The 15,556-nt window shown below is 39.8% G+C and overlaps 1 protein-coding gene across 1 annotated transcript in view; it reads right to left on the bottom strand.

Moving 5' to 3' along the window:
- Window positions 1–3,565: 3,565 nt before the first annotated feature.
- MYLK (myosin light chain kinase) overlaps window positions 3,566–15,556 on the bottom strand; it is a 156,131-nt gene continuing 144,140 nt past the window's right edge. Inside the window, exons 27-31 of the mRNA XM_082001360.1 lie at window positions 9,760–9,912; window positions 8,609–8,732; window positions 7,269–7,398; window positions 6,287–6,406; window positions 3,566–4,419 (exon numbers count right to left, since the gene is read on the bottom strand). Coding sequence (XP_081857486.1) covers window positions 4,172–4,419; window positions 6,287–6,406; window positions 7,269–7,398; window positions 8,609–8,732; window positions 9,760–9,912 — 775 coding nt within the window. The 3' untranslated portion in view covers window positions 3,566–4,171. The remainder of the gene's footprint in view (window positions 4,420–6,286; window positions 6,407–7,268; window positions 7,399–8,608; window positions 8,733–9,759; window positions 9,913–15,556) is intronic.

Below are 15,556 nucleotides of genomic sequence, written 5' to 3'. Positions count from 1 at the left end.
CCTCGCTCCCGCAGGAGGAAGTAGGTCTGTCATTTCCGTAGAGAAATCGATAGCGTTAGTTTTCAACTTGAGGTTATTTTAGGAATATTTAATAGGTTTCATTACTTTCAGAGTTCAATAAGCTGCTGAAGCCGAGCGCGGCCGGAGCTGTGACTCATTTTCTGCTGAAGTTTTATGCAATAGCAAAAACTTGGGGAGCGTTACTTAGATAGCAAGGCAAACTCAAGCATCCTCTTTAGGGGAGATACAGCTACAACTACCTTTCCAAAGAGTTACAATGAAAGGATGAAAATAAATCATCCTTCCCCCCCCCCCCCCCGAAATTGTAAGTATTCTGTGGAATTACTTCTCAACTTCCAGAAACAATTTTCTTATTTTTCATGCTGGCTATGGTGCAATTCCTTTATGAGCAGTGCAGAATAACAGCATGAGTCTCCCTCCCCCTCCCAGCAAATTCTGCTTTCACATAAACGTTTATGTGGCCTAATAAATTCATGGTGTTACGCACACATCTCTGGTAGTCTGTAGGGCTCAAAATTCAAGATGATTTATGACAAACTAATTTTCAAACAGCAATGTTTCAGTGCAACATATTCCAAGAAATTTTAGAGAAACAGACCATTCCTTATTGACGTATGCAACTAAAAAAATTTTCTACATTTTCAAAGCCTGACACTCGCTACAGAGGAGAGAACTATGAAGTCCTGTGCTGTCTTCCTTGTGAGCAAAGAGATACAGTGATAGAGAAGTCTTTGCACGGCATGCATACCATTAGCAAAGGTCTCTTCATCAAGCAGAAATATGCACAGGATGCCTGGGTGGTTGGACAGGCCTGTGATTAAGTAAATTAAGTTTCTGCAAATCCAGAAACCAGAGTAGTGAAAACTAGTGGCCAGTCCTAAATTTTCCATGTCTCTTTAGAAGACTGAATTTTACAAAAAAGAAAAACAAGAACTGAGTGGTCCATCATGGGCAGTACCAATGTCTTGCATAACTTCTGCTGTTGGGGATTGTTTCAACCCTACCACACCCCAAGAATGGCTCCCTGCAAACATTATGCAAGCAAGACAAGGTTTATAGGAAGAGATTATACCTTTTACTAGACCAATTAGAGTGGCTGGCAAAATGAGGCAGGATGTCAAGTACATAAAATGTCCTTATTCAGTGGAAATAGAGTTCTATTCTTCAAACAAGACAAAAAATTCAAGGTCAAATACAGACTGGAGTCAGTTGCTCAGAATTGAATTAGATACGTATCACATCATTTTTGAAGCAGAGATCATTGTTTCCTGCAGACTAGAAGGGATGTTAATCGGAGGCAAGAGGGAGATGGCAAGCTGGTTATATCCTTGAGGAAAAACAGGCAGCTTATAGCCTGTGGGACACTGAAGGACTAGTAAAGGAAGAGAGGGAATGGAAAATCTGTGCAGGAACATCTGCACTGAGGCTGTGGGTTGTGATACCCAGTACTTGTACCCACAGATCTTGCCATGCCCACAGGCCAGCCCATCAGAGCCATACCTCTTACTGCTTTGTGCACATGCCTGCCTGAGTGGAAACCAGCAGTCAAAGAGTAAAGTTAAGTTAAGTATGTTCACAAGACAGTAGTGCACGTCTTGCAAAGATGACTGTTTCAAGGGCTGAAGATTTGCTCAAGGAACGTGTTGCTAGAAGCAGGATATTTCACAATCTTTGCTTTAGCGTGTGTCTCTCGGGTCCTGCATGGTCCATGGTGTCTTGGACTGCATGTTAGAAGAAATCTGCGTAAAGGCAGTGCAAGCGTATTTGCTAAATACCTTCATCTTTACAGCTTCTAGGAACATCGGTGTAAGTACACACCTACATTTAGACTTCCCTGAATTTTTTCTCTCTTGCTCTTAAGATCTTTCTGAAGTATACGTTTCCCCACTGCAAGGGCATTCTCAACTGTAAAAGAAAACCGTACCTGTCATGGTGCCCCATCCATGTTGGTGCTTCTGTTTGTTGTGAAGGATGTGATGGGGCTGGGGATATGCAGCAGAGCACATGGCTATAACTACTGTCAGCCCCAGGCTGTACTTGATAGCTTTCGGGCAGAGCAGCCTGCGCTGGTGGGCTAGAAGCACAGCAGCACCACAAAGGCCAGGGAGGTTTTACTTTTGCCACCTGACCCATTTTTGTGCCAAGCAGCTCTCAGGACAGGATGGGAGAAGATCACTGTTACCGATATGGCTGGCCAACGGGAGCACAGTGACGCCTGCAATAGAGTATACAAGGAGCATGCTTTGTGGTATTTTTTATTTAGGAACCGTGAGTAACTACAGCCGTAGAGTTCTCATCTTTGCAATTCTGATGGTTTAACAAGCTGGGAGAACATAAGCATATTTTTATTAAGGTACGAAATATACCCTGTTGTTGCCTAAAACATTTAAAAAAACGTGAGAAAAGCTCTGTATGCTCTAAATCAGATTCAATACCTTTCTGTATAAGGAATTGTGGCAATACTGTGTTTAGTATAACAAGAGGTTTTTATCAATTGAAAAGGAAAAGACATGCTGGCAATCTGAACTCAGCAACAAAGAGTAAAGCAGTTAAAAACCATTATGTCATCCACATTAGCTGAGCTTTGAATGTAGAAGAGCAAATCATATGAAACACATACACAACTAGGTAATATCAAACAACCTAAGGTTGATATTGTACACACCTGTACTGAAGTACACTGACTACTTAATGGTGAGGATTTAAGGTAATGTTTTTTTTTTTAAAAGAGGTAACCTTTGAAATGCAAATGGTTGCACTTTACACAAAAAAAGTGGAAAAGAAGAATCATCATCTTTGGAATGATACATAGACATAAGACACACTGGTTTTGGATTATGCCTATCACCTTGCAGCCTCTGATTATTACCTCTGAACAACAACAACAAAAAAATTAAAAAGTGCCGATACTGTGAAAGGAAAGCAAAGTTACTAAGTCTGAGTGCATTAACCATTTCTGAGAAAAAAAAAATGGGGTTTGGATTTTTTTGTTTTGTTTTTTCAACATTTTTAAAAACCGCAACAGCCTTACTGGTGCTGGTTCAGGACAAAAACAAGACAGTCAAGCTCCTAAGGTAGAAATAGGTCCTATATAGGTTAAGATTCTTTGGAAATTGCTAAGTATAAAGGAGTTTGTAATCCAGGCTACTATCTTTTTGGCTACTTCAAAAATCTGTGGGAGTTTCCAGCCTATCATCAGTTGAAATCTGTTTTGCAATCGCCAAATAAATGCAAGTAAAACTTTAACCTGGGATTCCGTTCACACACATGGACATAGAAGTCACTGATTGTGCAATGACCTGTTTTTTTCACAGCAGCATATGTATGAATCATAACTCATTATTAGACTGACCAGAACAACAGAAAATATTCTCAGTCTTTATGTTTTCAGTCTGTTTTCTTAAAGTGGGCAGCTGTGACTGCACTGAAGTGGCAGGTTCTACAAGGGAAAGGCAACAAGATGTGATCAGCTGGTTAAGTGCAGGATCAGAGGTATCTCAGGAAACCACCTGGATGTTTAACTTTTGCCAGTATTACAGCGGCACTAACAGCACACTGAGAAAGTGCAGTAAATGTGTTTGAAGTTAGGACCGTGAAATTCTGTTTAAAACAAATGAAAAAATGAGCCATACCAACATATAAATTGCAATGTGGGCTGTGTCAGACCTTCCCTTATAGAAGATACTGCTTGGGGAGCAGCCTGTTTCTTAGGACTGGAGAGATTCACTGTGTGTCTGGCAAACGATTCCTTGTAAAGTAGATCTTGGGGAGCCAACTTAGCTGCGGTTTTGGCTGAGGAAAGTGATGGTACAGAGCAATGAGCTCAGTAAATAGACTGTTTTTCTTTAAGTCATTCAGAATATAACTGTAGACTTGTTTTCCACACATTTGATTTTCAAAATAGGCTGGGCAACTTAGTTGATGACTTGCTTAAAGTAAATCAAATCATGCTAGCAACTTAAAACTGCCTGCTGATTTGAATTAATGCCCATATGTAAAGCAAACAGATATCAACTGATCATGCTGAAAAGACAACCCCCCAAAGACCTACGTATCACACAAGGTGCTTTTGATAACTTGGTTTTCTGAGCCTTATAATGAGAGTCTTTAAATACATTTTTTTCAAATTTTTTTTTCTTTAAGCCTTGTTTCATTCTTCCTCCTCCTCATCTTCATCTTCTCCTTCTTTTCCCATTGTTTCCACAAGGAGTTCTGCGGTGCATGTGGCTTCCCCAAGGCTGTTAACAGCTTTGCAGGTGTATTTGGCATCATCGTCCCCACATACTTCAGAAATAGTCAAAGAACAGTTCCCATCCTCATCATAATCTATCTGGAAGTGACGGGACTCCTTGACAGGCTGATCGTCTTTGTACCACATTACCTCAGGGTCAGGATAACCTGCAATAGTGGAGAAAGAACAGCAATTGCAATAAATGAGTATTAATTATCTGTAATTACTTTAAGCTTTAATTCCATGTCTGTGTATGGACATACCAATATGTCGATATACAAATATTTTGTTGAATTCTACTGAAAATAAATGTAGATGATCTGAGTCTTTTTAACTTCATGTTTACCTGAAATAACTTCATTACGAATAGCAAAAGTAGAAAGTTAGCACTGAGGTACTCACTTTCCACTACTTTTGCAGTGACTGCAGACAGCTTTTTCTGTGTCTCGGACGTCAGGCAGCGAGGGACGCTAAATAGCGTATTTGAGGCTTACCTTACGCTGCAGCTTTTGTGGAACCTGCAGTTCCCTACAATGAGATTGAGAGTTTCCTTTCAAGGGTAAGGTGTTTTGGGCTACAGCTAAATTTAATATCCTTCCCAGGTTGCTTTCTTGTGGCTTATTCTGAATCTTCCTCCTCCTAATCTGCACCTTACACACCAGCCTGTCCTGTACAGCGACCATGGCACTCCCATTTCCTATTTGTGTTCTTTTGGTTAAGCGTGGGAGTCTGAGAAAAGCATTTTGATTCTGCACCTCAACAGGAGTTTTGGAGCCTTTTGTGAAGCAAATGGCTCTGCTATACTCGAAGCATCCAGAGCAGGGCTGTACAATGCATGCTGGAGAACAATCCCTTATACAGTACTCTTGGCTGCTGTAAAAAAATTGAGGGCTTGTTGTCTCAGCCAAGTTATGGACTGTGACGGGAGGATGAATTCCCACTGAGCAGAAATAAAGTGCAGGAATTCCCTAATACACAATGAACATTACAGCAATACACTGGAAAGTTTGGAACATCAACCGTGGTACATCCGTCTATTTTATGCCATGCAGTAATTATGCACATACCCCTCACGCTGAGCATCCATCAGCAACAATAATCCATCCTCACATCTTTGCTGTGAGGTAGGAAACACAGACACCGAAAGAGATTAGGAGCACAGAAACAACCAAGCAGAAGGTCAGTGAGGCAGTTTCTGGACTTCGTTTTAATATTAGAAATTGTCTAACATTTAACACATGCAGCATGGTACCAACTCTATCCATTTTGTTTTAACAGCTCTTCTCTTCCTAATTTCTAGTTTTCAGCAGCAGCTGTGATACAGAATCTTCAATCTCATTGCGATAGAAATGCTAGCAGCCTTGGCCTTCAGACTGTTAGGCTGGCTAAGCCCAAGCTCCTTAACTGCCTTCTTGTAAACTTATTCTTTCCAACTGCATATTCCAGTCTGAGTTTTTGTTCCTTCAACTCGTAAGTTAAAAAAAACAAACACCACCACAGTATTTTCTAGATGTGATTTCTGTAACGAGCGCAATGATACTATCATTACTTCTCATGCAAATACTCTGTTAGGGACTTCTTTGCCTTTAATACAATGTATGTGTGGCTTAAAGTTATCTTGAGGCCACCTGAAACTTGTCATTTTAGAAAAGTGACTTCCTACTTATTCTTGGTTTCTGGTTAGCAGTCTCTAAAAGCGTACTCTTGCAATTTATGGTACTACATTGTGTCTTGTTTTTACTGTTTCTGCTCTCAAAAATCATCGTACTGTTCACACTTGCTATTCTGAATTAGTGATTCACACATTGACTTTTGGAGACTGCTGTTCTATGGCAAGCACAGAACAAGCCCATGCAGCTCCAGATAATTTCTGTTATTGCAACACATTCGTGCTGTGACATACAGATATTGGTAAAGCAAAATGGCACAAACTCAACCATAATGCAGGAAGAAAAAAAGAAAAAATTAAACAACAGGACAATGCAGAAAGCTGTCAAGGAAAGAAAGAAAGAGAGATACGCTAATTCAAAGTACCTTCAATTTTGCAATCAAATCTAGCAGCACTTCCTTCCACAACCTCTATGTCAAGGATTGTTTTAGTAAAGTATGGCTTTACATGGGGCTTTTCTTCAGCCACTTCTTCAAGGAAAGCATCTGGAGGAGAGCAAAGAGATAGTTAATAATTTCACAGGGCACGTTCTCAAAAGACACATTTTAATTTTTAATTACCAGATGGTAACGAAAGCATCTTTTATTTCACTTAATTCTGTCAGGCTAATGGGACAGTGAGGACGTTAGCTGCTTAGATTTGTGCCAATCTTTCACAGCTGGGCAAAGATTGAGACCATAAATAGAATGAAATCAACATGCAGGCCACCACGCTACGAATCATCTTTATTTTCTCCTTGAGTTTGTTTCTAACCGAACCTGGACTTTTGCTACTCAGAGGGGTAAACCAGTTCAACTTGTACCAGGCCCGCCGTCTATGTGAATATGTCAAAATGACTTGCTTGATTTTCAGAAGTGTCAAACATCTGCCCCCCTGATTGTTACACACCACAAATCCACATTTCACATGGGGACGCAGGGGAATAATGTAGACACATTATTTTTTTTCTTAAATGCCCCTGTCTGAGGAGCATGGTTAATGCAGAGTACATGTCTTGGTTACAGCAAGCGTTAATACTTTATTGCTTGCTCGCTTGCAGGAGAAGGCAATTCATCACTGTAATCTTTGTATAAACATGCATTCCCAAACTGATAGAAAGTGCGGCTGACAAATCTGCCTTAATTTTTTGGCTTTAAAAAGAGAAGAGTTTACTGCCTGTACGTATACTGAGGCATTTTGAGTAGCAGAACAATATAGAACAATTCATTTTGGACAGAATTCTTTTTAAAAAAAGAAAATAAAAACAGAGAGAGAAGCAGGAATAATCAACTCAATGACTGGTCCCTAGCATTTTGCTAAAAGTTTTTTCACAGAGAGGTAAAAATATGGTGCAGCAAAATTCCTTACCTTCGTTTTCTACTTTGTCTGCATTTATAGGGCTGGTAGGCGAGCTCCCAGAGGCCTTCCTCCCACTCATACCAGAAATCATTGCCATGGATGACAGTCTTCCTATTGCTCGGACAGCATGGCCTGTTTTCTAAGACATAACATAAAAGGCTTCTGATCAATCCAATCCAAAAGGCATGTGATTTTCTGTAACAATCGTGCTTCGGACAAATTATCTGGGATCTCTGCAAACCTCGCTGGAATTGTTGGACAAACTGCTTATATATAGCTCTGTTGTTTTAGGAGAGACAGAGCAGGCTGGTCTGAATTACCAAATTTAGTTGCAGATATAAACTTCCCCTGATGAACTCATACCTAAATGAATGTCTCTGTTAGCCGTGGATAAAAAGCACAGTGCGAGAGGAGGGCCAGCAAAAAAGCTATGTCCTGTTTAACTGGAACTTAACTCTGGTGGTGGCCGGCTCTTTCAATAGCCATACGGGCTGGACTGAGTTTCATCATGGATGAATAACCAGCTAATAGGAAATGAATGAGAAAGTACCATCTGCATGATGGAAGCAGACCTCTGACAGGCTTGAGAATCAACCACCAGGATACTAAAATATGCTCAAACTACATTGCCTCTAGCACGGACACTTGTATTTTTGTACCGCTTGCATGAGTTCCTAAGAAACACGCACAGCAGAACATAAGAGGAAATATAAGGTAGATTTGCATAAATGAATATTTTGTAGGCTACTCAAAAGGCTGGAGCCAGGATTTTATACATCAACTCCCCTAGCTATCAGAACGGCACAGACAGACCTGCTACAACAGTTCCAGTGTTAAGAAAAAAGAAGATATGGAGACCAAATATGTCAAAAATTATTAAACCAATCTGACCAAATCCATGAAAAGCTTGGTGCTCCAAGAGGACAGAACTACTGGCTTGGGAGAATTAAGCTACCGTAAAATGAGGTATCTTTAGAGAGGCCAGGTGGACAAGCATTTCCCTCGCTGTTCTGGTTCGTTAAGGTTAACATAATCCCCCAGCCCTCAGCGGCACTGAGAGGTCAAGGAGGAGAGATGACCATACCCCCAAAAGAACAGGAAAAACTGTACGTGAACTCATACGCCTCTTAGTAGCCTGAAATGGAATCATTACGTGTTGCATATATGCACCCTCCTACTGCTCGCCCATAGAAACCAAACCCTGTTTTATTGCATTCATACTCCGGCCACGCTGGAGTTTTCACCAGCAGCAGAAACCACCTGGTATGACACGTTTCTCAGAATTATAAACATTAGAAACAAAGAGACTTATTAGGATAACTAGCCCAGTTCTATATCCTCTTCATTACCTGCCATTTTCTTCTGGCCATATATTTCTTCATCCTATCTTTGGAAAGTTTTTTGGCTTCCATGTTTTTGGTGTCTTTTTGCAGCCAAGGATGCTGAAGACATTGAGTACAATTTAAGCGACTCCTGTTTTTATATAAAAAGACTAGTCAGTGTTGCCATTAACGATGGTTGAACCTACCTGCTTTAACATTATTTTGCACTCTCTTTTCTCAGAGCTGATTTTTATGTTTCCTAAATTTAGCAAAATAGATCACATGGCACTGCTTTCCCAGCCGTGCTTACTTCTTAAACTCACTTTCACAATTTCTCTAGGTTTTTTTGAGACAAAACTGTGCATTTTTAAGCGTTAATAAAACAGTATAAAACAAAGCACGAAAAGCCCTATGTTTTAGGTACAGAACACATACAACAGAGCCACAGTGGCAATGATTCAGCTACCCCATGCTGCCAGAACCCTGTCCCAGGTCTCCTTTCCTTCACTTACAGAGTTTTCCCCTTTCCTGCCACTTAATACCCTCCTTCCCTGCAGCACTGAATATTTAATAAAACGGAAGTGTCCAAATCTGTAATCAAGCCACACCCATTCTTTGTTTTGTTCATGGTACCCAGATAAACAACCCTCCGTTCTCTGTCCGTCCAATTGCAAACTCCTTGGAAGAAGTACGTTTTCTTTCCTCGGTTTGTTCAGAGCCTGCTGTAAACAGGGCTTCCAACTGATTTTTTTTTTTTTTCTTCCCAAGTACTAGATTTATAGGAAAGCTGCCTACTCAGAGGTGCCGCACTTAAAAGCAACACATGGAAGTAAATTTAGCAAAATTGCAACCCATTCAGATCAAGACAGAACATGTCGTGCAGGGATCTGTGTCACACTACAGTGAAGGTAAGAGTAGCCACACAAAACCTCAGGCTGCATCTTGCCTGAAGGAAGGGAAAAGCCGAATGAGAAGACGGTTAGAAGAGCGAGCTCCATTCAGACCCTGCACCGTAAAATAAACGAGAGCTGCACACAGAGACAAGTGGGTACACAGAGCTCCTTATAAAGTATCGTCAGAGGTGCCTGCATCAACGTGGAGATTCACAGCAGGGAAACAAGAATGACAAGTTCAGCTAAACGCAAACATAGAAAGTGTATCAAGTCCAGTGGCTTTACTTCATATCTTTCTTCAGTAGATTGCTGATAAAGTCCTTGGCATCATCAGAGATTTCATCAAAAGCCTCATCATCGAAGTCCCACGTTGCTGAGGTAACATTGGCTAGGGTTTCGTTGTCGTTGTCTCCCATGAATGGAGAAAGTCCACTGACCCTGGGGATAGAGTAGACAGACAGACACAAAACAAATTTGTGTCAATTTGCAACGTTATCAGAGGAGCAAATTAAAATTGTGTGGGACATCTATGCTCTGCAGATCTTCATCAGTAAAATCTCCCTTTAAAAAAAAAGAAAAAGGACTCAAAGCTAACTACAGATAGTCTTATGGGAAGGAAACTAGAATTTTGACTGCAAAATTGAAAGGAAAATTTTTGCTGTTTCTTTCTCCTTTCCCAAGACATTTTTGAGGAGAGGACTTGAATTAGGTGAAAGTGGAGCATACTGGTTTGTTAAATGACTTGTCTCATTTAACATTTTCACACCAAATTCAGTTGAATAGCTTTTTTTTTTCCTGGTGCTTTCAGAGTGACTTTGCTTCCTTTACTGTCACACCAATTTTTTTCAGGTACATTTTATTCCATTTACTCCTGCGGAAAGGGACCAAGAAGAAAGATGCATCATGAAATCATGAAATCCACAGGGCTATTTTGTAAACAAAACCACACTGAATTATATAGCCAGATAAAACAGTGCTACATCACTGCAGGCTGTAGAGTTATGCACATGCTTCCAAAAGTAATTTAGTCTTTACGTTCGCAATCAGTCATGATGATGCATGAAATGGAAATAACACTCTTTTATAACCTACGTTGAGCTTCTAAGGCTTTTTACTCAATATAACTGATAAATTGCCAGTGAAAGGCAATTACAGAACATCATGGTGTAATTTTTGCAGAGTATCTTTCTCCACTTGAGCATTGTCCTTTGTTATACTGTACCTTTGTGCATCCAGATACTTTTGATTCCTGTATATAACACCCTTTCAGTAAAAACTTTCAGGTGAAAGGTTGCTTATTCCGTGGAACGACAAATTACTCAGTTTTTCAGGTCTTCTTCCTGGCATGCAATTTACATACTAGCCTGTTCTTCATGAAATTTTACAGATGTTATTTGCTTTCTCTGTACAATCATGTTAACTAGTTACAACAACCACTTACATTTCAACAGTAGTATTTTCTTTTTTAAATACAGAAAAGTAAGTGCAATTTATTAGGGTTCTGAAAATACTATATGGATATAATACTATATGAATATCATGATGCTACTGAATATCACAGAACAGCCTGGTAGAAAAAGACATTGGTCAAATAAAGTGAGCTACTAGATTAATAATATTAGTATAATCTTCTCCAAAGTTATTTTGCTACTCCTTTGTTACTGATTACATTCAAAATCTGATTTAGAATTTGTTCGTAAGGATTTTACTTCTATAAGCAAAGCAGAAACACACACCCTTTGAAGCTTCAGACAAAACAGATATTTTTACCATTTCTGGAAGTTGTGTGCAGTACAGCAGTCTAGAATCTTATGTGCATACTTCAGAAATTTGCTAGTAATAATACATGAGATGAAGATAAAAGGTTTGTTTCTTCTCAGGCAGAAAGAGGTAAATCAGAACAGAAGGTATTTGCTGTCTTACTTTCCATTATATGGGGAGCATTCAAATGCAACAGTGAATCATGACTTTATAAATGTATAAGGTGTCATAAGCCCCTTTTATGAACATATACTAGGCATGAGTTACAGAAAGCTGAAAGGTTAACATACCCAAAAATGCTCACATAAAACAACTTTACCATGACTGTTCATGTGCCCTCATGCACATCAGCTGTCACAGCCAGGTAAGTCATTGAAGCAAAATCTCTGTCCTGAAATCTGCAAAGCACTCCTGCAGGGCCTTAAGCCTATCCCCACTCCAATATTTAAGCATTTTCCTACTTATGACAATGTCATTGTTCTTTATAACGTTTTAGAAAGTGAAAAAAATCTCATCCAGACTGCAGCTCTAAGTTTTGGGTTCCAGACATTTATTGCCAAGTTGTCTCTTTTTTGACTACGTAGTAAGTACAATAATCTCGCAGCCAGTTCAGCGTCTGCTAAAAAGGCTCACATTTTATACAGATGAAGGGCCTACGAAGTATTTCCTTAGTTCTCCATCAAAATAGGAGATGCACATCTTCTCTTCATCCAGTTAAGCTTCCAGAAGACACACTTGGGCAGCCAGCGCAATAACAAGCCCATTTCCCTTCAATACTTGATCGAAGTACGGCAAAGGTGACCTCTGCATAATATTACCACAAATAGTATTGTGCAGCTCTTGTGCTACATTAGATAATATTTTGGCCTATTTCCAGACATTAAAGCTGCAATATTGAGAGATCTTTTCCATTCCAAAAAGACTGCTACAGATACAGAGAGATTGCTTCATGTGGAAACACCACCTGCTCCACACTGCCGTAAGGGGCAGTGCCTATAAAGACATCTAGCTTTCTGGGCGAAGGGATACTGCATGTCACACACGGCTTTTGAGGGATGAGGATAAATAGGAGGAGAAGAGACAGGAAAAAAACCCTCTGATTGTTTTGGTCAGCTTTTTTTTTTTTTTTTTAAGAATTGTGTGACAGAATAAAGATTGCAAGACAGGATAAAATCTTAAATGCTGTGGTAGGATTGACCCATTCCATGCATTTGGTAAATTACCAGATGGGTCTCAGTTAAGCCTCCCCTCACTTTGTCATTTCCAAACAGCGGTATAACAGTACTCAGTCAAATGTTTCAATGAACCTATTTTCATATTTCTGAATGTCCTGTTGCAAATTTATGAGGCTAAAATAATTTTCTCTTTCTACTATAGTTTTACACTGTGAATCAGTTGCCTTGTCACTGAATACTTGCAAAGAGAACTAGATCCTTGTCTATAGTCAGAAAACAAAATCCAGCAACTAACGCAGATTATAACCCAAAATTCTTATCTTTAGCATAGATTTCACTGACCTGAGTCTTGGTGGTTCATTTCTTTAATAGCCATTTAAAGTAATAATGGCCCAGCAACTCTTTTGACAGATTATGGAAACAATTTCTTTTTGGAATGCTGAAACCAAGTGATAAAGATGAGCTACTGCTCCAGAAAATTAATACTGAGCTTACACTGCAAAGTTACTATTAAGCAAGCAGCAAGTTGTTTACTAAAAACATTTTTCCAGCTACTTAACCAGGCATCTTCCTGGCATGTTAAGAACCATTTGTTTAGAAAATCTTTCACAGTTTCCACTTCTAAATAAAGAAGAAAGATATTTTATCCTCTAGAAGTTCCCTAACATTTATTGGTCTGATCTAACAAAGCTCTGAGTGCAGATTTAGAAATGCTAAGATCGAAAGGGTCCACTGTGATCGCAAGTCTCACTGCCTATGTAACAAATGCCACAGCACTTCACCTGGAAATCTCTGTGTTAAGACTGACAGTAATCCAGGAAAGGTGAGTTTGCCGTATGTCTCAAAGAGTCAGACTCTGAGCATTCCTCTGCAAGCAGTGCTTGCAGCAGCAACTGATTTGGGCTGATGACACTGAGCTCCTCTTTACAGTCTTTACATTGTATTAGCAGTGAAAAAAAGTAACAGATTTCAGTGTGAAGAGTACTATCTGCTTTTGATAAACCTGTGCAGGTCATGTCAAATAAGCACATCATAATGCCTGCACCCTGGAGATCACGTAGCAATTTAGTCTTTTTACAAGTGAAATAAAACCAATAAAGAATTTCAGTCGACTTTGTGGGGGACATGCATCTACTGGACAAAACCACCTTTTCCTTAGCTGAGGGCTGACTGACTCCCACAGTGGTCGTCTCAAGGAAGAAACAGACCACTGAACCCACGTAAAGGAAGACAGCTCAGTGCTGAAGGAAGAGCGTTGCTTTGTTCTCATCCTTGTTATATGTGCCCGGTGAATTAATGAGGAATCACAACATGCCAGTGTCACTGAACAATTCATTTTATTTTGAGCAGTACAGTCATGACATTAAAGCCCTCCTAACTTGCTTTACTGCAAGGAGAGCTCTCTCATCTTTATATTAACAAGGCTTAAATTTTTAATATGACGTGGAGCCAAGTGTAAGCCAGCAGTGTGGGTGTCTTGCCTTATCAAAGTCCCAAGTCAGCAAACCCAAAAGATGAACAATGCTGAAATATCTTTCAACAAACCCAAACTGCAAACAAGGGAGGAATAACAGCAGTGATGTATAACACAATAGAAAAAAAAGGAAAGGGAGTGTTTGAAGAATCAGAGTGCATGTTATTAGGAAGGTGCTGAAGGAAAAGAATATATAGCAAGGTCAAATAGGATGTTAAAAACCAGCCTAATATATAGCGTATTAAAAATTATTAATTGACAGAGATCAACTACTCTGAAAAGATACGCACTGCCTGGCACTGATAATGCAAGAAGAACTAATGGAAAGCAAGCAGAACTTTGAATCAGCCACAGCCAATTCCCCACTGAAACTAGTCAGATTCTATGATGACAGAAGGAAAAGGGCTATCCACTTCCAATATACGAACATGCAGCACTGAAATCTTAGACAAACATTTGATTTGAAATAAAAATAGAATTTAGAAATTGTTTCAGATTACTAAATATTGGAAACACTGACTATCCAAATGGACCATCAGAAAAGAACTAGAAACAGAAAAAACAACAAATTCGGCAATGCTCAGAAGAATAAATGGGACAGAAAGAGCTGGAAAAAATTTAGGCGGTTTAACCTTCATTAGATAAAGATTATTGTAAATGCAAAAAGAAATGCTGAAATAGACATAAATGGAGATGGCATATACATGCTGTAAGATTTGTGGCCTGTTACTTCAAAGGCAATAGATCAACTTAAGTATGTGGGACAGTACTGTGATGCATAACAGGAGGGAGAGCAAGATAAAAGCGGAAGATAAAAAACATGAGGCGGAGAATACAAGCAGGGAAATTTAAGGATGAACAAAGACAGATGAAGAGACAGGACTGAAGAAGTTCTCCAGAAAGACTAAAAGGATTTCATGTGTAGTTTAGAAATGTGGAAAGAGAACCCATGAGCTGTAGGATGGAATTAACTCAGTCATGCCATAAGGAAGACAGATGCAGCATCCCAACAGAGAGTGCAGTACCTATACTGCTGCCTCCATAGCAGAAGGCTAGGAGAGAGGTTTTGCTGTAGGGTTTTGGAGGAGCGCTGTCACTCTGTTTCCTACTTGAGATTACATCCCACGCATTTCTTCTTCTGCAGGGAAGACCCTTCACCCACAGAGATCTCTTTAGCAGCTCTTTGCTAAACCTGGTTTGTATTCATTGTTTTACAGGACATAATGGATCCACAGTTTCTTTCTAGGCAGGTTACAGGTCTCTCAACACTCTTGAATCCTACCAGAAAAGAAGTGTTATGTCAAGTCATGCTATAGCATGCTCCCCGCTGCTTCGCTTAGGACATATGATGGACACAGCAGCTTTGGGCCATCAGTGGCCCATAGCAGACCTGTCCTTATGTCCAGTGCTGCTGCAGTGCTCACCTCTTCCTTCATGGCCCCACTCACCACGTCACGGGGAGAGGGGATGCAAATGCTAAGTTAACAAGCACAATGATGGTATGTGAGACAGACACCAAATGAGTGAGTCTTACACTTCGTGCATGAGATTTGGCAGTTCTGAGCTTATAATCAAAACAGGAAAGCAGAGCTACAACTAAAGAGAGACGCAGTTCTCAATGACTTTTATTTGCATTCTGTAATGATGATGTGATGGTCCGTTTTGGATAATG

This window comes from Phaethon aethereus (genome assembly GCF_964289735.1).
Source record: "Phaethon aethereus genome assembly, chromosome: 6".
Classification (NCBI taxonomy): Eukaryota; Metazoa; Chordata; class Aves; order Phaethontiformes; family Phaethontidae; genus Phaethon; species Phaethon aethereus.
The sequence above is the reverse complement of the archived record's forward strand: the minus strand, read 5'-3'. Positions and strand labels throughout refer to the sequence as shown.